This window comes from Oryctolagus cuniculus, chromosome 4, assembly GCF_964237555.1.
Source record: "Oryctolagus cuniculus chromosome 4, mOryCun1.1, whole genome shotgun sequence".
In the NCBI taxonomy this organism is placed as follows: Eukaryota; Metazoa; Chordata; class Mammalia; order Lagomorpha; family Leporidae; genus Oryctolagus; species Oryctolagus cuniculus.
Window position 1 is genome coordinate 165,700,525 of NC_091435.1, and position 22,848 is coordinate 165,723,372.

A 22,848-nucleotide genomic window follows, 5' to 3' on the forward strand; every position below is an offset into this window, starting at 1 on the left:
GGTTAACTTATTGTGCCACAATGCTGGCCCCAACAGTTTTCCTTTTCCCTATCAATCTCATCAGTACCACGGTTCATCTTGTTGCACAGACCTATTGTCTTAGTTATCTTTTCCTCTAATTTTTTTTTGCTATAGAGGTACAGAAATTTATGAATTGAACAAACTCTTTTCTTTCAGTGGCTTTTATTTTCGAAGCTTTATACTTCTTCTTTTAGAAATTACAGTGATACATAAAGAAATTGGCAGTTTAGAACAGAAGTTAGCAAAGTACAGTGACCCAAATCCAAACACCAGCTGCTTTTGTGAATAAAATGTTATTGGCACCTAGTCACACCCCTTCTTTTCAAGGTTGTCTATGTCTGCTTTCATGCCACAGTGGGAGAGCTGAATAGTTGCTACTAAGATACATGATTCGCAGAGCCTAAATATTTACTATCTGTCCTTCATGGAAAAAGGTTGCCGATCTGTGGTCTCAACGTTTGTGAAATGTGTGTGCATGTGTGATAGGGTAAGTTATAAATGTATGTAAAGATATATTCTGATGCTCTTGAATTTAGATATCCCTGCCAAATGATATGATAGAAATACAGAGACAATTGAAGGGTAGAAATTGAGTTACAGTCCTCAACTAGATCATGTTTCAGTAAAACAGTGAAGATTATAATAATTTTATAACAGGAGGTGAGCACAGGTAATTCTTTCAAGGGACATCTGCATAGTAGTAATATATTCAGAGAGAGAGAAGGGTTAGTCATGGTAAGAGTATGTCCCATTCCTTCTACAAAATGTAGCACTGTGCCTTGCACATAGGAAGTTGACAATAAACACCTGCTATTTAGTTAACTGATGCAATAGTATATAGCAAGGACAGGATAATCGTCTACAGTGTAAACCACAGCAATGTTGTGGCATAATTTCTTGCAGAGGATTTTTGAGAGTCATTGCCACTGAAGGTTTACAGGCAACAGAACTTCTCCTGGGTGATGATTTTACCTTCGTCCCCAAGGTTCATCTGTTAATCCAGCCTTCATTCTCTGACACCCAGCACAGGTTTTCATTCTGTGATGGGTTTCATGGCTGGTAGAAACCATATTGTTTGCTTTAGAATGAAAACTCCAAATCATCTGTGCCCTTTGAAGTAGGAATTCAATAAGTGATTCTAATATTAGAATAAGCTTGATGCCAAGGGCAAACTACTCATGGTACTTTGCCATACTTTGCAGCATGGAAACTAATTTTATAGAATTTTCCACTAATAAGCCACTCCTTATGTCTCTGGCCGATGGGAATTAATTTTTTGGATACTGGGCCTAATTGAATTAGTTCATCACCTTAAGCTTATTCTAATAACTTTGGTGATAGCCTTAAGCTTTCTGTGTTCTCAACTCAGTCCATTTGCATGGTTTTAGTTACTGATGACTTCTAAATCTCCTGCACAGAGCTTAATACAGAACTTGAGACATAGAAATATCCAAGAATATCATGGTTTGTGTGTGTGTTCAGTCGTCTGCCTCCTTTGCTAATTGTTAATCTCTACGTAGCAGGTGTCTTTCTTCCTCATGATTCTAGTCCCAACCTCCACACAATACCTTGGTTATCGTAGGCCCTGTTTAAACAGATATTTAATTGGTGGCTAGTTGGATGGATGATTCATGCAGCTTACCATGCATTGGGCATGACGCTAGGTCCAGAGATAAGATTAACTCTTGCCCTAACATCATTTATGTTCTGGCATTGAAGTTCCTCTTAAAACATAAACTAGCTTACCTCTTGATGTTAAGCTGTTAAAAGACTTGTAAGAATCATTTTCCATTTATCTTATTGTCATTTTTATAGGCTAATTTCATTTTGAGGAATCAGTCTATTCCAGTCTAAGTCACTCTGGGGCTGTGGGACTGTCTTTTCGGGATGTTCTATGTGACTTTAACTTCCAACACACTCATGCAAGAACAGTAGTGTGCCTGGGATCATTGAATGTGCACTGAGCCGGGAATTAGCTGTAAAGTGACTTTTAGTGTGGGAAAAGAAAAATAAGTGTTAGAATCTATTACTCAGATAGAAAGGAATTAGCCTGTGTTAGGTTGAATTTTTTATCAGGAAGGAAGAAAGAAAGGGAGGGAGGAAGGAAATATAAATGGAAGGAAGGAGAGAAGAAAAGAGGAAAGAAGGAGAGACAGAGAGGGAGAAGGGAAGGGAGGAACAAGGAGGGGAAGGGAGTCTTTCACAAATTCCAGTCCCCATGCAAGATTCAGTGTTTCTGTTAGTTGAAAAATAAATACATTAATAGTACCTTTTGATTCAATATTATTATTAGTCACATTTAATGAGCACAAGACTCTCTGTTAGATGTTTTATTAACTTGTTTAATCCTAATGGTAATCTTATGAGATAGGTTCTGTTATTAGTTCAATTTCACAGATAAGGAAACTGAGGTACAGGATGGTAAAGGAGTTTATCAAAGTCGTAAAGCTTAGGAGTAAGGAGAGCCCACTTGGATCACAGTAGTCGGCCCCCAGACCTCAGCTCCGGACCCCTTCTCTCCACTATTTCTCTTTCCCAGCGTGTTCTTATGGAATATCACCATGTACCAGCACTCACATACCCTATTGCATTGTCTACTTACTGTAACCCGATGAGCCAGGGATTTTCAGATGCAGGGAGAGTGAAGACGTATGGAGTGACTTGTTCAAGATCACAAACGTAGAAACAGACAGGGTCAGCATTCATGCCCAGGCTTCTGGCCTGGTTCAGTGTTGTTTGCCTTCTGACAATGCATACCTGATCATTTCTCAGCCAACTGTGTGAATGCAACAGAGAGCATTTGAAATTGCCTGTTCATTTGCATTTATGTCAGAAACTGTTTGCCCAGCGTCCAAAGCACCATGCATCGTGGAAATAGTTAGTGCTTAGTAGCAGATAGAACTTCTCCTTACTCTAATGGAGGTCTTTCAGGCGCTGAGTGACAGTTCTTACTTTCTAGGAGAGAGCAGTGTGGAGACAGAGCGAGGTAGGGGGCGTCACCCGTGTAACCTTGTGGGTCCGGGCCTGGTCTGTAGTGAGAGCTCTGTGGGCACCACATGCTGGCGTGGACCTGAGAACACGTGTTCCGAGTGGGCAGTGTCCTATCACAGTGCAGCCTTTGAAGTTTTGCAGTTCCACAGTCACAAAATTAAGTGCCAGAAAGTACCGTGCCTTATGCTTATTTTGTTAAAAAAAGGGCCTCTGAATAGCAAAGCTCACTCAGATACATTCTGTTTACAAACCATAAAACAAGCCATCCTGGAAAACGAAAGACAACCCCCATGTCAGAAGGACAAGAGCAACAATAACAGAACAGCGGAGAAGCAAATCTGCAGAGACCAGGCAAGGAACTCATCTTTGAGGAATGTCACAAAAGATAAGACAGCAAAGAAGAGAAAAGGGGTCTTTTTCTTCCATATTCCCCAGGGGCCAAGGGGTGTGAGAAGAACTTGAAAGTTTCTACCCTTTTCCTTGTGCAGCCTTCTCCCTTTTGAGTGCCATGATTTAGATCCCTTTAAAAGGGTTTATTTGAAAGAAGCTTCTTATACTATAGGGGCAGTTTGTCTCTCTCTTTCTCAGGCCTTTGTAAATGAACAAAGTAACCACTTGTCCCACACAGGGTGCAAAGAGAGATGTGGTGTGGGTTTTACTGTCCATTCAGGCTCTGTATTCAGCTGGTTGTAAGTGAAATCTTTAGAAACCACACAGCAGGAGTCCTTTGCTTGGGGCACAGGGGTGGGGAAGGATCTTAGAAAACCCTTTTGAAACTCTGTTCCTTTTAGACTTCCCCACTGGAAAGAAGGGAAATAAACACACACAGGAAGTCGTTTAGCCTCTCTGTGAACTTTGTGTTGACATTTGCTGACCAAAATCTGCATTGTGTGTACTTCAAAAATGTATGTACATGTGTGACCTTAGGTTCTCACATGTGTGTATGTAGATAGATTCTCTTACATACATACATACACATAAATGTAAACATTTTCTCATTCTCTCATATTATGGTATTCATGCTGACTCCTGAAAAATATAGAAAGAACAATGGAGGAAAGAAGAATAATATAAAATTTATAGGTGTGGGTCCCTTTTACACTACTGTTTTTAGTAGTAGAAGCTATGCATCTGATAGATTTCTACTCAAATATCAAGTACTCTGCCTGTCAGCTTCCCTCAGATGGACTTTGTAGTGTTTTATGCTAATTGTTTAACCCACAATGTCCTTATTGATGTGCAATATTTGGTTCAAGCTTTTTATGTTTACTCCTATGATCCTTGCTTTAGAGTTGACACAACCTTAAAATCTTCAATGAAGATTCATTGAATCCCTAATGTGAAGTGGAAATGCTGATTTAAAAACTCAGAAGAAAGGGGCAATGAATACAGTTAATAGTGGAAATAAAGATATATGCACAGAAAAACAAAAATATCAGTATTCAAACATAACCATTTAGGAGAGGGTTAAACTGCCACTTGCAATGCATGCGTACCATGCCTGGTTCACGTCTGGGTTACTCTGCTTCTAGTCCAGCTTTCTGCTAATACACATCTTGGGAGGCAGCCCGTGGAGACACACGACCTTCAGTCCCTGCCACCCACATGGGAGACACAGATGGTGTTCCAGGCTTCCGGCTTCAGCCCAGACCAGTCCCAAGCATTGCAGGCAGACATCTGGGCACTGAACCAGCAGATAGAAGATCTCTCTCTCTCTCTCCCTCTCAATTAAATGAAAATGAATAAACTTTTTCAAAACAACCATTTGATTGTTAGGAAGAGAAAGCTACTCAGACGAGTGAAAGCCCAGTGAGGGGTCACTAGGATGATAAAAAGGATTTCTGTGAAGCATATAAATCCTTGGTTTCTCTCTCCACCTGGGCCACATGGTCTCTCAGCTCGGTTTCTTTATGGACATCTGCTCCTTTCATTTTGCCCACTCAGTGATCATTTATTATAATTTCTATTCAAAATCACCTAAACCGAAAAGAAGAACTTAATAACTGGATAGAGAGATATATTATAGAAGTCAGGATCAGTAACGCAGCCAGGTGTGCAAGAAACTAGAGCCAGAAACTCGGAAGCCATCCAGAAATGAAACATTCCTTCCACCTAACGGTGAGCAAGACCAGCCCTGTCTGTTACTGTCTGTGCTTTTTCCTGTTCTGCACCACCTCCCCGTTCCTGCTCCCTGCTGCCTCTCCCCAGATGGATTCTATCTGTTGTTCCATTCACACAACCAAATCCCGGTTCTTCTTTTACATCGTTTCTTACTTCAAGTGCCCAACAGAGATTTACAATTCATTGCACAACAATTCTATATTTCCAGAAGACATCTGATTGGCACGCGTTGATTTGGGTGACTGCCTGGTTCAATCAGATCCAAGTTGGGAAATCAATGGAAGAGTCGTATCTCTGTAAAGATATGTTTCAGCAGGAGCTGCTGGAAGGCAGGCTGAGCAGCTTAAATTGGTGAAACGTATCTACTCCAGTAATTATTATGGGGCTCTCTGCTCTGTTAGTTCCTGTAATATATTCTATAGGATTTCACATTATTTTTTGGAAAGGGTGCAAATTTTCCTTAAGACTAACTTTCGCTTTGTAATTTGCCATTGGAATACACGCAAAGTGATTTCAATGCAAATTTCTCAAATTATCTTTCTACTGTGGATATTCAGTGATAGTAACTGAGCAACATTAAAAAAAGATCTATTTATTTTTTTTGTTTGAAAGACAGAGTGACAGATGGGGTGGAGAGCAGAGAGAGAAAGAGAGAGAAAGAGAGAGAAATCTTCCATCTGCTGGTTCCATCCCCAGCTCCCAGCCACAACTACCAGGCTGGTCCAGGATGAAAACAGAAGCCCAGAACTCCATCTGAGTCTCCCATGTGTGTGGTAGAGTCCCAAAGACTTGGGCCGTCTACCACTGCTTTCCCAGGTGCATGAGCACAGAGCTGGATCAAAAATGGAGCTACTGGGACTTAAACTGGCACTCCAATAAGGATGCTAGTGTCACAAACAGTGGCTTCATCCTCTGTGCCACAACACTGGCCCCTAAGCAACTTTAAAGAGACAAGGGTGGACAATGTGTGTTGGCTATTATAACTGATAATTGAGTTAACTTTAGTGCACTATCATATGATAAATTATATTACCAACAGAGAAAGATGATTTTATTGTACAATGGTGAGTTGTTCTCAGACCTGCATCTCACAGCAAACTTGTGCTCTTTTTGGATCATTGACTTTCTCTCTGAATGACAGTAACACATACCTATAATGGCTTCTCTCCTAATCTCTCTTTCACAGTGGAATATGTGGTTCATTCCTGAGCTTCGGCCTTTGAAGATAACCAGTGTTAGTCACATATTCAACCCTAGGTCTGTATGATTTTAGCCTTTAAACCTTAGCTCTGTATTCTTACTAAATGTATGTCCTTAGGCAAGTTGCCTAATCTCTGTGTGTCCCAGTTTCTTTGCCAGTAAAATGTGGATGCAACACCAGCACTTTAGAGATTGTTCTGAAGACCCAGAGAGACAATACATGAAGGACACATACCAGCAACTGTTCAGTTAGCCTGGCTATCGCAAGTTCCGCCATTGCACTCATTCTTCTTAGAGAGGTGGTTTTGGTAACTGCATTGTCTCCCCCACCCCCATTCCTGTCCCATCTCTGATTTCAACTGCAACTTGTGATGGGCAATTCATATTCACCTAGCTAGCCCTTGACATCACCCTATTTGATTTTGCCTGTGTCTTTCCTTCTGCCTCAGGCCTTCTCTGATGCCAGGATTCCCAAATACAGCTCAGAAGTCCTGGTGGTGATAATGCCTTTGAAGGCAGGCCTTACCTGGTGACAGATGCTCTAGCCTTGCACCTCTTTTGCTTGGTTCTAGGTGGCATTTTGAGCACTTCTGACATGTCTAAGAAGAACCCAGTGCCTTTTAATTTATAGCATCGATCTCAGAAACACACATTTGTGTTGGGCTTTCATTTGTCTCACTCAGACTTCCTGTTCCTTCCCTACCATTTGCTTTTTGGGATTGCTTCTTCTCACAGTGCCCAAAATAAACAAATCATAAAGCATTCCTGTCTTAGAAGCTTCTGTAGTTAGAGCCCAACCCAAAACAGAATTCCAACAGAGTTTAACAGAGGGAATCCTGAGTCCCTGTCTGGATTTGAATGCCAACTCAACTGTTTAGTAGTTACATGACCTTCACATTCTAAGTCACTTCAATTCTTTCTGCTTGAATTTCCTCTCCTATTATATGAAGATAATAATGGTAAATTACCTCCTAATATTGTGAAAATGCATGAATCACTATAGCATAAATATAAAAGGGTTGAAACAGTGTCTTATAGGTGGTATGTTGCATGTTAATTCTTGCTATTTCCATGGTAGTACTCATTCAGCTGTATCTAGGAAACTTATCGTATTGGCTACTTTTTCTTCCTCTCTGCATTTTCCCCTTAGTGTAGCTTCCTTCTCTCCCTCCCCACTTTTGTTTGTAAGTGCTAACTGAGTAGCTAGAACAGCAAGTGTTCCCTGGAGCTCTGTCATTTCTGGAAGCGTGGATGAGAACCTATCTTTTGTGTTGTGCTCCATTTTTTTCTTGCTCCAATAGCCCTGACCCCTGATCTGTTGGCATACTGCAGATGACTCTGCTAGTTCTTGGTTATTCAAAGCCTCTTTATCCAGACTCTTTTCTCTTCTCTTTGGCTAGCCTTTTGGCTGTGAAATGTTCTCTGAAATTAGATGCCAAGGAGGGAAAAGAGCAGAACTCAGATTAGCCAATTATGAAATCTAGAAAATTAGGATTTTGGATCACTGGGTTTCAGTTTCTATGCCATCTCTACACTGTGTTACAGTGGAAAACTCAGAGTTAATCTTTTGCAATAGCAGCATATTTTTCTTTGAGAGAAATACAATTATGACATAATAAAAAGCATAGATCTCAAGTATTCCATTTGATGAGTTTTGACAAATGTATGCATTCATGTAATGACTACCATGCAGTTCCATCACCCTAGAAAATTAACATATCCTCCTTTCTGATCAATTCTCCTTAACTCTCACAGCAATCACTTTCTGATGTCTATCAATATATATTTTCCTAATTGTGGATATCATGTAAATGAAATCATTCCTATCTATTCTTCCATTCATGTGTTCTTTTATTTGGAATTATTTTGAGATTCATCCATGTTATTCAGTATCAGAGGTTTGTTCTTTTTAGCAGCCTAATAGTATTCCATTGTATGAATATACTGTAATTTTTGAAATTCATTATTTTGTTGATAGGCCACCATTCACATACTTATAAAGATATTTTCATATGCATGTATTTTCTTTTGGGTAAAAACTGGGGTGCAATTATTGGGTAATAAGATAAAACAATATCTAATAAGAAATACCAGAGTTCTTTAAAGTAGTTGAATCATTTACCTTGCCAAGACAATATATGAGAATTCCATATTCATATTAACTTACCAATACTTATTCCTGCCACTCTTTTCAGTTTCAGCCTTGCTAATGGGTATGTAGTTTTTTGTAACATTGTCCTGATGAACAATGATTTTGTATCCATCCCATTTTTTTTTTTTGGTTCTTTGTTCTTTCATCTTTTTCATGAAGGTATTGTTGGGGCCATCTGACTGAGTAGTTAAGCCCTTGCTCTCAAATATGCACGTATGAATATGAGTATCTGGAGCTCTGAAAAGTATAGAGAACTTCAAGGAGTCTTCTCTTCAGCAGCAATTGCTGTCAGACTCTGCCTATGCCTTCTTTATTTGTGACCTTTCTTTTGGCTTGTATGTGGGCAAGTCCAAAAGTGGCAAGGGACTCATGCTCATGGAAGCATCCCTCAGCCATTACGTATCAGATTTGGAGGTGGAATCCTCTGCTAGTCACATACATTGCATGATAAATAATGTTCTCGCGTATTCTACACTGTCTCCCAGAGTCCTCAACTGGAATGAGTGTTAGTTAGTCCTCCACGGGAATAACTAATTCAATGATGCAACCTTATTGGCTAATTCTTTATCTCTACTAATTTATTTTACTAATTTCTCTGGACTCATTCCAAAATGAACTACTTTTACTCAAATTCTAGCATTGTGAAAAGCTTCTGAGGAAACACAGCTAAGGCATCTATTCCAAAATATGTATGTTGGAACATAAGAGTTAATGTATAAAGGACTAAGAATTGATTTGGCAAGCTATGCTGTTGAAGTTATAACAATAATTTCCTGAGTTACCACAAAGATGAAAAGAGCAGACGAACATAGCGGAAAATCATTCATCTCAGTGCCTTGTGGAAGCAAAGTCCCTGTAGGCTGGTGGGCAAGGCAGTTGGAATAGATTTTCCAGAAAGTGTTGCATCTGGCAAGGTCATTGAAATGTAAACTGAGAGAAGAGGACATTCTAGATAGTAGGTGGCTGTGACAATGGCATGAAAATGCTAATCACATTTGGAATAAAAATCTCTCGAGATTATAGAGTTTGAGGATTATAGGGAGAGGAACCAAAAACAAGCCTTGCAATTAGAAATGGTCTTAAACAGGAGGATAAGAAGTTTTTATTTGGTCTCACAGAAGGTAGAGAGGCACTGAACATTTTCAGGCAAGGGGTAAGAAAATAAATGGATTTAGAAAGACTAATCTCGTGTCATTGTGGAGGATCAATCAAAGCTTCAGGTAGAAGGTTCTTTGAGTTTTAGTAGCTTGACTATAAACAAATAAAATTCTAAAAATGTGTGATGGTAATAGGCATAGATGGAAAGGACAGCATCAGTGTGAGAACTACTGAAGAGGTTCAGTAGATTTTGGTGCTAATGATAATAGAAGTAGGAAGAGAGATACATGAGTCCAGGCTGTTCCGTGGCTTGGTAATTAGTTTCAAAATGTGGTCATCACATTAGCAAAAATAAATAATGTGGGAAATGAGCTGTTTTAGAGTAAAACAATTTGCTTAATTTTATGCACAGTACTTTAAATGTTGTTTCCTTTTGTGATGATTGATAGTTACACACCCATATCCAACATGTGTTTTCAGATGTGGGGCTAAAATCCAGGAGAGTTCAGGGTGTTAGCTTCTATCAGGGAGTCATCTTCTTAGAATTAATGCTTGAAGTTTTGACCAGGACTGAAATCACAAAGGAGAAACGTTGAAAGAATTAGGAACACAGAACTGTGGATTAAGTCCAGGAAAATGACCTAATTTAAGGAGAATAAAGAAAAAGAGATGTAAGTAGTGAGGCTAGAAGGGACAGTCAGAAGGGACATGAAGTTGAAGGAGAAGATGATGGTAATGAGGAGAGGGTAAACACTGTCAGAGACTTCAAAGGCCAAGGCAGATGAAACTTCTTAGAACTCTGTGAAAGGCAGTATGTTATTTTGACCTCAGCGGACTCTCTGGAGCCTAACTGGGAAGCTGCAGTCTAAATGTATATCTGGGCCGGTGCCGCGGCTCACTAGGCTAATCCTCCGCCTGTGGCACCGGCACACCGGGTTCTAGTCCCGGTCGGGGCGCCGGATTCTGTCCTGGTTGCCCCTCTTCCAGGCCAGCTCTCTGCTATGGCCCGGGAGTGCAGTGGAGGATGGCCCAGGTGCTTGGGCCCGGCACCCTATGGGAGACCAGGAGAAGCACCTGGCTCCTGCCTTCGGATCAGTGTGGTGCGCCGGCCGCAGCAGCCATTGGAGGGTGAACCAACGGCAAAGGAAGATCTTTTCCTCTGTCTCTCTCACTGCCCATTCTGCCTGTCCAAAATAAATAAATAAATGTATATCTCTATCCCTATATATCTATACCTATATTTGCATATAAAGCATAAATAATAAAATATATAAAACGACATAATAAAATCACAAAATCTTTGAGCAACACTGGGTGGGCGCTGCAAGAGCTTGCTAAGGCCTGGAGAATACACTGGAGGCTTCAGAAATGGAACCAAGTAGGAAGTACAACTTGAGTGTGAGTTTTCCAAAAGAAGGGGAGAAGTTTCTTTTTTATTTTCGAAGGAAGACCACCAAGAGAAAAATCATTGAGGAGAGACAGATTCCTCTTGGGAACATAACTAGATTAAGAGGTAAGGGTATTTACACATTTAATTAAAATTTAAGACTCCTGAGCTAATCTAAATGTGAAAACAGATAAGAGACTGAGCCTTGGACTAGAAGACCTTGTATTAAAGGGGCTATTTACAGAAGCAGCAAAGTTAGGGAAAGTCATTGGTTTTAGCAACTGCCGATGCAAAACAAAAGCCAAGACACTTTTGGGGTTAAAGATAACTTTTGGGATGGACTCATTTATTATTGGAATTGACTATGTACATGGTACAAATAATAGGGAGATTTAGAGAGTTTCTATACCTAGAACCAAGTTTTCTGTACTTAGAATCTAGCACAAATATCTTGTGTTTCTAAAATTGTACTGCTACTTCTCCATCGTAGAATTGTCCTAGGGAATGTGTATACATTTTTATTGCTGTATTTGTACATCTCATTGAATTGTTGAACCACAGAATCATATGGAAGAACACATGGTTAGGGTATTGATAACAGATGAGAGTGGGTAAGGGAGATAACCAGATAATTTGGTTTCCTTAACTAGGCTGTGTTTTCCGGTTTTTAAATTATTAACTACCATTAAATCAGCAACTTAAATTTTCTTTTCCTTTTCTAAATATTTTGACTGTTATGCTAGAAATGCACCTGACTCAAGTGCTTGAGTTGCTGAGGTCCCTACCTTCTTTAGTTCTCCCAATATACACAAACTTGTCTTCAGAAAAGTTGTTCCTCTAAGGATCCAATGGTATCAGCATCTAGCTCAATGGCAAACACAATCTTGGACAAAAATTTCTTCCCCACTGAGTTTCCTGAATATAATGGAGATGTGATTAGCACATTTTCCCAGTGATTGAGTTGGCATGTCTCCATAGATTTATAAATAGAATTTATTGTGAAACTTACTGTGCTACTGTAGTAAGTGGCTATTGCAACTTGATGATAGAAAGCGTTCTGTGAAAAGAAACTATTATATGTCTTAAATGCTATGACCATCTGAGGACAAAGGACAAAAGACTCAAGTGGGTTTTGTTTTCAGTGAATTCTGTCCTATAGACAGTTGTAAACAACCATATATATATATATATATTTTTTTTTTTTTTTGACAGGCAGAGTGGACAGTGAGAGAGAGAGACAGAGAGAGAAAGGTCTTCCTTTGCCGTTGGTTCACCCTCCAATGGCCGCCGCTGCAGCCGGCGCACCGCGCTGATCCGATGGCAGGAGCCAGGAGCCAGGTGCTTTTCCTGGTCTCCCATGGGGTGCAGGGCCCAAGCACCTGGGCCATCCTCCACTGCACTCCCTGGCCACAGCAGAGGGCTGGCCTGGAAGAGGGGCAACCGGGACAGAATCCGGCGCCCCAACCGGGACTAGAACCCGGTGTGCCGGCGCCGCTAGGCGGAGGATTAGCCTATTGAGCCGCGGCGCCGGCTAACAACCATATATATTTAACATTTAGCAAATTGACATTTTTCTGCTCCTGTTTTCAGTTACATTGCGAGAACAGGTTTGGGATAAATGTCAATTTCAAATCTTTTACCATTTTACTGCCTTTGGTAGAAGAGTGACCTGCTGAAATGTATCCAGATTTCTCCCCAGGAAAGCCATAGACTCACAGAATCCGAAGACCATTTTGAGTCAAGCACCACTCTGTGCCTTAATCTAATCATCATAAACTCGGATTTTTGTTGTTGTTGTTGTTTACTGTGATCATGTGAGACAAATAATGAATTTTAAGGTGAACATTGTGATGAAAGAACATTTGTATTGTTGAAAATATCACCATTGCTGTCACTACTAAAGTGTATCTCATTTCTGAAGGATAGAGTTGCCTCTCGTACTAGGAAAACTGTTTTCAGTAAGAACGATTTCAATGTATCTTTGTGCTTTCTGATTGAGTCAAAATTCTAACGGTGAGTAAACACTTCTGGCCTGACCAGAATTTAATGCTCCCTCTTAAACCATCAGCCACCACCTTTAATCAGCTGGGTCCTGTAGCATGTGCATACGTGAGAAGGCATGCTGCTGTGTCCAGCTGGCTTGAGTTTTATACAGAACTGTCTTTACATTGCATTTCTTTCTTCTTGATAGTCTAGCTCCACAGTGAGAGCCTATCAGACAAGTAAGTCACGAGTGACCATGAGCCCTGGCTTCAGCTCTCAGTGGAACAGCAGTCAACCAGCCTGGAATACATACTCCTTTCCAAGAGCAAGCTTGCACTACCAGTCCCATGCCAGCTATACATACTGTACTGGACACCCTGCTGTGAGTACCCTATTTTTTTCTGTATTTATTAAGTTGGATCCTTTTTTGCAGTTACGTATTTGAATCTAGAGTTAGTATCAATAAATCAGACTGTAATTCTGCAACTCTTCAAAGGTAAGAATATGCTGCTATTAGATAAAAGAAATGAACAAATGGGAGTGTCTTAAGCATTTAAATGCCTTAGGATTGGTTGATGTTTGCTGAAAATTGATATTTCATTAGAAGTTATTTCTATGAGACATAGATTGATACATTTTCAGAATGGATCGGTGTGCCAACCTCATGTTTATGTGGCTCTGGTTCTATTCTTGACTTTCTCTTGGTTATCATTATTATTATGAATGTGTGTGTGTATTTCTGTGTGTGTGTGTGTGTGTGTGTGTGTGCTGGGAGACTACGTTCTTCAAAATGGCACAGAGGAAGCAGTGGGCTCTGAATTTTCCCAAATTCACCATTAGCCTTTTTGATATGTTTATACAGAAATATGTATGTAGGAATACATTCATCATTTGAATAATTTCCAGTTAGTATTGCACAGAACACAGGAGTTTATTGTCATAGATAACTCAAAGGACAAGAGAAATACAGTTAGTAGCAGAAAATGAACTCATAGAATTTGAGGACCCTTTAAAATAGGGTACTTATTGCTGCCAGTGTATTCTTCTGTGTTTCAAACCAATCTTCACAAATTAGGATTTTTGTTTTATTGCAAATTACATTTTGTGCACTTAGAAAAGATCACATGAATGTTAATTAGGAAATTTTCTGTTTACTGCAAAATATTGAAACACAGGACTCCTGGGTAATGGAAGACTTGAAAGTGAATCACGTGTTCATCTCATAGCAATTACTCCAACTGAAGTCCTAGTAGACATGAGTTCTCCAGCCATTCTGAAGCCGCTGTGGACTTCTGCACTTTGTCTAACCTGTCTTCAATTCAAGGTTATGAAATCATAAAGTACCCAGGGCTTCTAAGTGGAGAGAATGTGTCTCAAACCATCTTACAAAATCATTTAAAGGAAGACTTAAGGAATTCACTCAAAATGTAAATTAGTATGACTTTGTTCAAAAGCAATTTGAAAGTAACTATCAACATTTAAATTGCACATACTTTTTGACTCAATTATTAAACTTTTGGCATTTAATCGGATGTGTATGAGGAGATATGCATAAGGGTGATGTTAGCAATAATTCAGAAAGTACTTGGATAAAGAACCTGAATAACCATAAGTTATTTTCATGTATCCATTCTTTGACCAAATCTTCAAGAATTATTAAAAGTTTACAATGTTCCAGCATTCTTCTAGGTGAAAGAGGCATGGGAGTGAACAAGAACAAGTATTTCTCTCAGGGGGCTTCTATTCTAGGAAAGAGGGGAACTAGTAATTAGCATAAATGAACATATAAATACAGTCAGATATTGCTTAAACAAGGGGATGTACTGGAAGACCTGTGTTGCTAGGTGATGTCATCAGTGTAGGAAACTCACAGACTGTGCTTACTTACCTGCACCCAGATAGGTCTATCACTCGACACAGCCTCTTGATGCACTCAACAGAAACAGTGAACACAAGGTGTATGAGGCTGCTGCTGGCCTCACACAGCATTCTATTTGTAGTAAGCTTTTAAAAATATATGTGTGTGTCTGTGTGTAAAGGATTACACTCTGAAATAATTATTTAAAAGTATAGCATAGCAAATACCAAAACCAGTAACATTGCTTATTGTCATTATTATCATCATAATGATAATATCAAGTATTATGTATTATAATTATAATATAATAGGATAGCATCATAATATCATATATAGTATTGTAACCATAATATCAAGTATTATGTTTGTGACAGGCAGCACAGTAGGTTCAGTTATACCAGCATTACCACAGACATGTAAGTAACATGTTATACTACAATGGCTCTGTGACAACTACTATATTATTGGTGATAAGAATTTTTCATCTCCAAAATAATTTTATGGGACCCCCATCATCTATGTAGTCCATTGCTGATTGAAATATTTTTATGTGACACCTGACCATAAATAAAAACAAGAAAAATATACAATAGTGTTAGATCCTGTGTAGAGAAATGAAATAGGTTGAAGTGATAGAGTATGATTCGATGGTTACTTGAAATTGTATGGTCAGTTAAGTCCTCAATTTGGAAGCCAGGTTTTTAAAAATGTCTATTTTTTTATTTATTTGAAAGGCAGAGTGATAGAGAGAGAGAAAATAAAGAAAGAGAGGGAGGGAGCTCTTCCAGCCACAGGTTCACTCCCCAAATGGCCACTGTTAGACCAGGCTGAAGGCAGAAGTCTGGGTCTCTGACATGAATGTCAGGGTCACAAGGTATATGAGGACTGCAAGTGGAGGTGGGAAACTGGGAGGTCAAGTATTATCCGGGTTCTGAATGATACAGAGATAGAACTACACAGCATTCAGGAGGAAGAACATTCCAAACAGAGGTAACAGCATGAAAGACTTGAGACAGGAATAAGGCTGGATACTCACTAAGCAGGGAGAAAGCCAGTAGACCTGGAGAGAATGGAAGAGATGAGGTCAGGAGAGAAAGGCAGGGTTCAAAGTACATAGCGCCCCATAAACCAGAGTAAGGAGTTTGTCTTTTATGTAAGTGTGGTGGGAAACCATTGGAGACTTTTAAGCAAAGAAATGATACAATGCAATCTAATTCTTTTTAAGATGCACTCTGGGGGCTGGATAGAAATTTTCTGAAAGATAAATAAGAAGGAAATCATAGTCAATTTAGAAGAATATTAAATACACATACATACATATGACTGAATATTCATTTGATGTTCAAAATATATGCAATTTGTTTTCATGTAATAAAAATACCCAAGTCTCACATATTTTATATACATTTTTCTTTAGTAACCAGTTCCTTATTTAATCTGTCTCATTAGTTTTTCCCCTCTAATCACTATTTATCAAACCTCAAGATGACAAATTATAATTTAATGAAGTATTTCAATTCATATTCTTATTGACCTCAAGGTCATCTCAGAATATCTGACATTTATTGAGACAATATTTTCCCAGCTCTGAAGTAAGCACTTCCACATGCATTATAAATAAACATGTGTAGATCTTTTTTGTCTTAAAAATAGCCCTAAAAGGTAGGTATTACCATCATCATCTTAAATGTTAGTGAAGTTTGAAAAAACAAAGTATGTTTTCCCAAGTTACAAAACTCATAGAGAGATCTGAGCGTCAAAACTTGGTTGTCTATCTGCCACAAATGTTTTAACCCGTTGTGTGGTCTCATAGTGTTCCATGTCATTGAATCTCTGGATTTTATTTGCATGCCAGGGACAATCGCACCAAGTGTCCCAGACAGAACTCTCTTTAATCATTTAATTTAAATGTGCATATTCCTCCTTAGAGAAGTATTTGTATTTATAGGATACCTGATTCTAGGCCTGGGGGTAGGAAAGAAGAATAGGTGTTAGTCTGTCTTAGAAACTACTCGGTAAATTATAGGTTGTCTAGACACATTTTGTGGTCTCAAATCCAGCAGCTGATTCTTGTCACACTGCTGAGAATAAAGTGAAATAGAAGCAAGATTAGAAAATCCTTAAAAAAATAGTCATGGATGTTACAGTACTGATTTCAAGGGTACTCTGAGGTTTGAAAGGCAGAGCACAGAGAGGCAGAGGCAGAGAGAAAGAGAGAGAGAGAGAGAGGCTCTCCATTCGCTGGTTCACTCCTCAGATGACCACAATGGCTGGAGCTGGGCCAATTGGAAGCTAGGAGCCAGGAGCTTCCTCTGGGCCTCCCACACAGGTGAAGAGGCCCAAGGACTTGGACCATCCTCCACTGCCCTCCCAGGCCATAGCAGAGAGCCTGATCAGAAGTGTAGCAGCTGGTACTCAAACCAGTGCCCACAGAGATGCCGGCACCGCAGGTGATGGCTTTACCTACTACACCACAGCACTGGCCCCTGAGGGTCAGTTTTAAAGCCTACTTGAGTTCCTTCATTTTTCCAACTTTGAACCTTTCTTTCAAGTTTTCTTCCTGTGCATGATCATTACATTTTTGACTCCAGAATCAGTGCTCATCTCTCTCGAATAGTGCTTTGTAAAATATATTATCTCTGCCGGCGCCACGGCTCAACAGGCTAATCCTCCACCTTGTGGCGCCAGCACACCGGGTTCTAGTCCCAGTTGGGGTGCCGGATTCTGTCCCAGTTGCCCCTCTTCCAGGCCAGCTCTCTGCTGTGGCCCAGGAGTGCAGTGGAGAGTGGCCCAAGTCCTTGGGCCCCTGCACCCACATGGGAGACCAGGAGAAGTACCTGGCTCCTGCCATCGGATCAGCACGGTGCGCTGGCCGCAGCGCGCCAGCCGCGGTGGCCATTGGAGGGTGAACCAATGGCAAAGGAAGACCTTTCTCTCTGTCTCTCTCTCTCACTGTCCACTCTGCCTGTCAAGATAATATATATATTATATCAAAATAAGCCAGAGATTCAGAAGAGAGAGGGTTTTGAGAGCTGGATTAGGACAATGATATCCAAAACCCCCTCCTACCTCCAAGTTTTCACTTGGTTCACAGAGGTTTTGTGGTGAAAACCACACAAACAGAATTCTTGTCTGAAGAGTTTATAAGTGCTTTTCTTGAATCATACAATTGAGTAGCGTTTAAGAAAGGTACAAATGCTCCACTTGCCTTGTGAGACTCTGGTCCTTTTCTCCAAGTTGCTAGTTTGATTGAAAATTTCCCATTATTTAGCTAATTTCCTGGGGTTACAAAGGTGTAAGCCTATGTGATGTTTGTGTAGTAAGTACATATGACTCGAAGGGCTCTCTTATTTCTGTTTCCCTGCTCCATCCCATGAGTGTCTGCTATGTTAAGATGATATTAGTAGCCTTGTTAAATCTTGGAGTAGTATAGCCTCCACATGACCAAGTAAGTAAGTATTTTCTCAGAGCCCTTTTATATATCACTGTCTGAGTTTCCTCTGGCTTCTGTAGCAAATTACCATAAATCTGGAGACTTAAAACACACATTTACTCTCTGGTAAGTCTAGAAGTCAAAAGTCTGAAATGAGTCTCACTGACCCAAACCAAGGTACTGGCAGGGCTTACACAGCTCAAGAGAAAAATTTTCCTGTTTGCTTTTCCCAGCTGCTTCCCTATCTTGATTTTTGTGTTCTTTCCTCCTTCCAGTTCAACAGTATTCCATGTTCACATCACCTTTTCTGTATGTAGTCAAGCCTCTCTTTGCTTCCATCTTATAAGGACATTTGCATTGCATTTCAGGGCCCATCTAGTCATTCAACACCATTTCCCTCTCTAAAGATCCTAACCTAATCGTGCCAGCAAAGTCCCCCTCACTATGAAAGTAATGATCATAGGTTCCAGGAAATAGATCATGGATGTCTCCATGAACCATTCAGCCTACCATATTCAACGTCCATCAACTCAATAGCTTACTTCTGAACCAGTAGGTATTTGGAGCTTCCTGAAATGCATGGGGCTTTTCTCACTTAGGGAGATAATAAAGCAGGGATACTTTGCGTGACAGAAGGTGGAAATTTATATGCCATAGCAATTTAAAATTACGTAAATTCACAAATCAAGTTTGAATTTTGTAAACCTGCAGTTTTTCCTTTTCTGAAATAAAGTAGGTGATAACTATCTCCTTGATAATCACTCTCAAACATATCTGAAAAGAAAAATGCAAAGACAATGTTATTAATGTTCTACCATGTTAATTTCACTGCACTGGAAAATGAAGAAAATATGCAGATTAAGAAAACTATATTCAAGTGTTTGGCTCAGCACTTAAAATGCCTTTTGGGACACTGACATCCCATATCACAGTGCCTAGGTTTAAGTCCTGACTCTGGTCCTGGTTCAAGCATCATGCTTGTGCATACACAAGAAGGCATCAGGTGATGACTCAAATATTTTGGTTCTTGCCATCCTTGTGCAAGACCTAGATTGAGTTCTTGGCTCTTGGCTTTGACCTGGCTCAGTCTAAGATGTTGTAGAAATTTGGAGGGTGAACCAACAGATGGGAGCTCTTTGTCTCTCTGCTTCTCAAATAAATAAAATAAGTAAATAAAAATTTAAAAAAGAAACTACGACCATGCATCTAGACTAGCCTCTTCAATTTGAAATATGAAATAGCAAAAAACAAATCAAACAGTGTAATCAGATAATATATATCTTATAGCTAATATAAATCACACCCTTTTATTTGCTTTCAAGGAAGCAAGTGATATGTCTAAATGTCCTACCTAGTTATATTTTTTGTAGCACATTTCATTCATAAAACAATCATAACAAATTACAAGCAGTATGATGACTTGTGTGCCTGTACATTCTTTCGCTTGATATTTTTGTTACAAGGTAGATGGTAATTCTATCTGCTTCATGACTTGACATGCTGCTTATGAATTGGTAGTCATTTCATTGTTAAAGATCACGTTAATCATAAAAGAAGAATATTCATTTGCTACCCTCATACTAGTTCTCCCCTCCCTGCATCAGCTCTGCTCTCTCTTTCTCCTTCTATGCTGAAATGGTGTCATAATTCAGTGATCCATGGGAGAAAAAGAGATGGAGAAGGTAAGTGGAAAAGGTAAAAAGTGTATGGGAGTGATCTGATCTTTGTTTCTGAGGCCAGGAGCCTGCAGATTCTTCTTCTTTCTCCAATAAGGGGGTACAGTATGATGCTGTACCCTATTGAGACTAATTAGAATGCAGCTTAATGCCAACAGTACACAGTGGCCAGGTGGAACCCAAGTAATAGCGGAGACAGAGCATAAAGAAGTAAAGAAAATAAAGAAGTAGTAGGAGTTGCTTATGTGGTCATGCTGCCTGGAGGTATTGGAGACATCTTTGGAGGCCTTGTCTATCCAAGAGATCAACAGGCAGGTAGGGCTGGCAGAGTAGACATCCTTGTGCTGGCATTCTCAAAAATAAGTAAATAAATGAAAACTATAAGGGGAGGGTGAAGACGTGACACTGTGTTGTTAGAGAATTCTCTCTTAGTCACCAAGTGGGTTTCCAGGCAGTTCCCTCCTAAAAACTTATTTACAAAGCACAGAAACTACTGCCTTCTCTGAGTTAGATTGTCAGGTAAAACCAGAGTTCTCCAACCTCCCCCACCACGCCTTTCCAAAATAAAGACGTTTTCTCTGTCTCCATGGCAACCATCTAAGGGACCCAGAAGCCTTGTAAGCTGCTGCCTGAGTCCCGTTCCTACTTTTCTCTGTAGGAGCCCTCCTTGCTTTTGGAAGTTGGTGGAAGAGATTAGAAGAGGCTGTGAGTCTCCTTTCTTGTCCTTAAGAACTTGCATGCTTCAAGGTTTCACATCAACTTTGAAAATGAATTGCAACTCCTCTGTAACAGAGATTCTGTGCTCTGATATCCAAGCTAGAAATTGTCTCAAAATCATACCTTGCTCATTTGTAGTTTCTTAAGTGCTGGAGATTATTAATTATTTTCAGTGGCTAGCACAATTACTTTTATTCTGTTTATGAACATTTGAGGAAATGTTTCAATACTTTAATAACCATCATGGCTGTACACTAGCTTAATTATATGTCTATGCAGATTTTGAAGGCAATGAAAAAATTGTCAAGGAAAAGTGAAGAATGGACAGTTTTCAAGGAAATAATGACCAGATCATTAATTTCTGTGAATTTTCTTCTGTCAACTGATGTACCTGATAAAGAATCAGTATTCTAATAGCTATGATCAACACATATCACAGTTTTCCTGGTATATGTTTATTTCCTAGCATAGTTGCTAGTAGTACCTCTTTTATTCTCAAAAATATTCAGGTTTAAAACATATACTATATGTCTCTCTGCCACAGCCCTTAGCAAAAAGGTATATTCCCCACATAAATCTTCCTTTGGTCCATTTCCTGAGGGTGTAAAAACATCCCAGGGGAGCAGCAACAAAGGCGATGCTTCATGTAATGATTAATCACACGCCATAAACCAATGGGGCTTCCAGTCTTTCCTAGCCACATGCAGATCTTTGTGCTAAGGGTGAACAAAAATGTTATGGTGGTCTGAAACTTCTATCGTTTGCAATTATTTAAACTTATAATGTTATTTTTACATTAAAATTAGAGAACAGACTCGTATTATTTTAAAGTTCTTATGAAAACATGTGAACAGAATTTTGAGCCCACAAGTCAATGATTATATCAATTTACATTCCTACTAACAGTGCATAGTAGAAGGATTCTCCACTCCATATCTTCTACATACTCGTCTTCTTTGGTCTTTTTAATAATATCTGTTCTATTAGGAGAGATGATATCCCACTGCTATTTTAATTTGATTTCTTAATATGGCGATGTTGAACATTTTCCTGTTAGCCACTTGTATGTCTTCTTTGAGAAATGTTGATCCAGGTCCTTTGCTCATGTTGAAATCAGGTTGTTTCCTTATGACTGATGTATTTCGGTTACTTACGTATTCTGGATATAAGTGCCTTATCAGATGTATGAATTTCGAATATGTTTCTTCTTGCCATGATTTGCCTTTTCACTCTGTTGTTCCCTTCATGGTGCAGAAGTTTTCACTTTGATGTAATCCCATTTGTCTATTCTTTTTATTTTATTGAATGTGCTTTTTGTGTTTCGTATCCAAAGAAATCATTGCCTAGACCAGTGCTGTGTAAATTTACCCTTACATTGTCTTCTGGTAGTTTTAAGTTTCAGGTTTTTAAATTTACATTTAAGTTTGTAATATATTTTGAATTGATTTTATATCATTTTATATGGTGTGAAATAAAGTTGTCCCCATGTTATTTATTGGAAAGAATGTCTTTTCCCTGTTGCATATTCTTGGAAATGTTGTGAAATATCAATTGAATGTTAATGAGTGGATTTATTTCTGTGCTCTCTATTCTGTTCCATTGGTCTTTCTGTTTTTCTTCAAGTACCATGCTGTTTGGATTATAATAGCTTTTTAGTGTATTGTGAAGTCAGGTAGTAGATGGTCTCCAGCTTTGTCCTTTTAACTCAGGATTATTTTGGGTATTGGAGTGTCTTTGTGGCTCCAGGCAAAGTTGAGGATTCCTTTACGCATTTCTGTGGAACAGGTGATTGGAATTTTGCTGAGATTGCACTGAGTCTGTTGTATGGACATTTTCACAATATTACTTCTTCAGTATATGGAAATGGGATATCTTCTCACTTACTTGTGTCTTCTTCCATTTATTCTGCCAATGAGTTGCAGGGGGTGGGAAACTTTTTTCTGCCAAGAACCACTTAGATATGTATAGCATCAGTCATGGGCCACACAAAATTATCACCTGAAAAATTAGGCTGCTATATATTTATTGAATTTCAAGTCCCTCCTGTGGTTGCCTCAGCAGGGACAGATGAAATGATTTCTCCGGGCCAGCACCATGGCTCATTTGGTTAATCCTCCGCCTGCAGTGCCGGCTTCCCATATGGGCGCTGGGTTCTAGTCCCGGCTGCTCATCTTTGTCGCTCCCCCTCTTCGTGGAGGAACAACACTAAAC

General features: G+C 39.5%; 1 protein-coding gene across 11 annotated transcripts in view; it reads left to right on the forward strand.

Moving 5' to 3' along the window:
• RBMS3 (RNA binding motif single stranded interacting protein 3) overlaps positions 1 to 22,848 on the forward strand; it is a 1,614,135-nt gene that overhangs the window by 699,502 nt on the left and 891,785 nt on the right. For all 11 annotated transcript variants that reach the window (XM_070072887.1, XM_070072888.1, XM_051858897.2 and 8 more), the window contains exon 3: positions 13,162 to 13,335. In XM_070072887.1, coding sequence (XP_069928988.1) covers positions 13,162 to 13,335 — 174 coding nt within the window. The remainder of the gene's footprint in view (positions 1 to 13,161; positions 13,336 to 22,848) is intronic.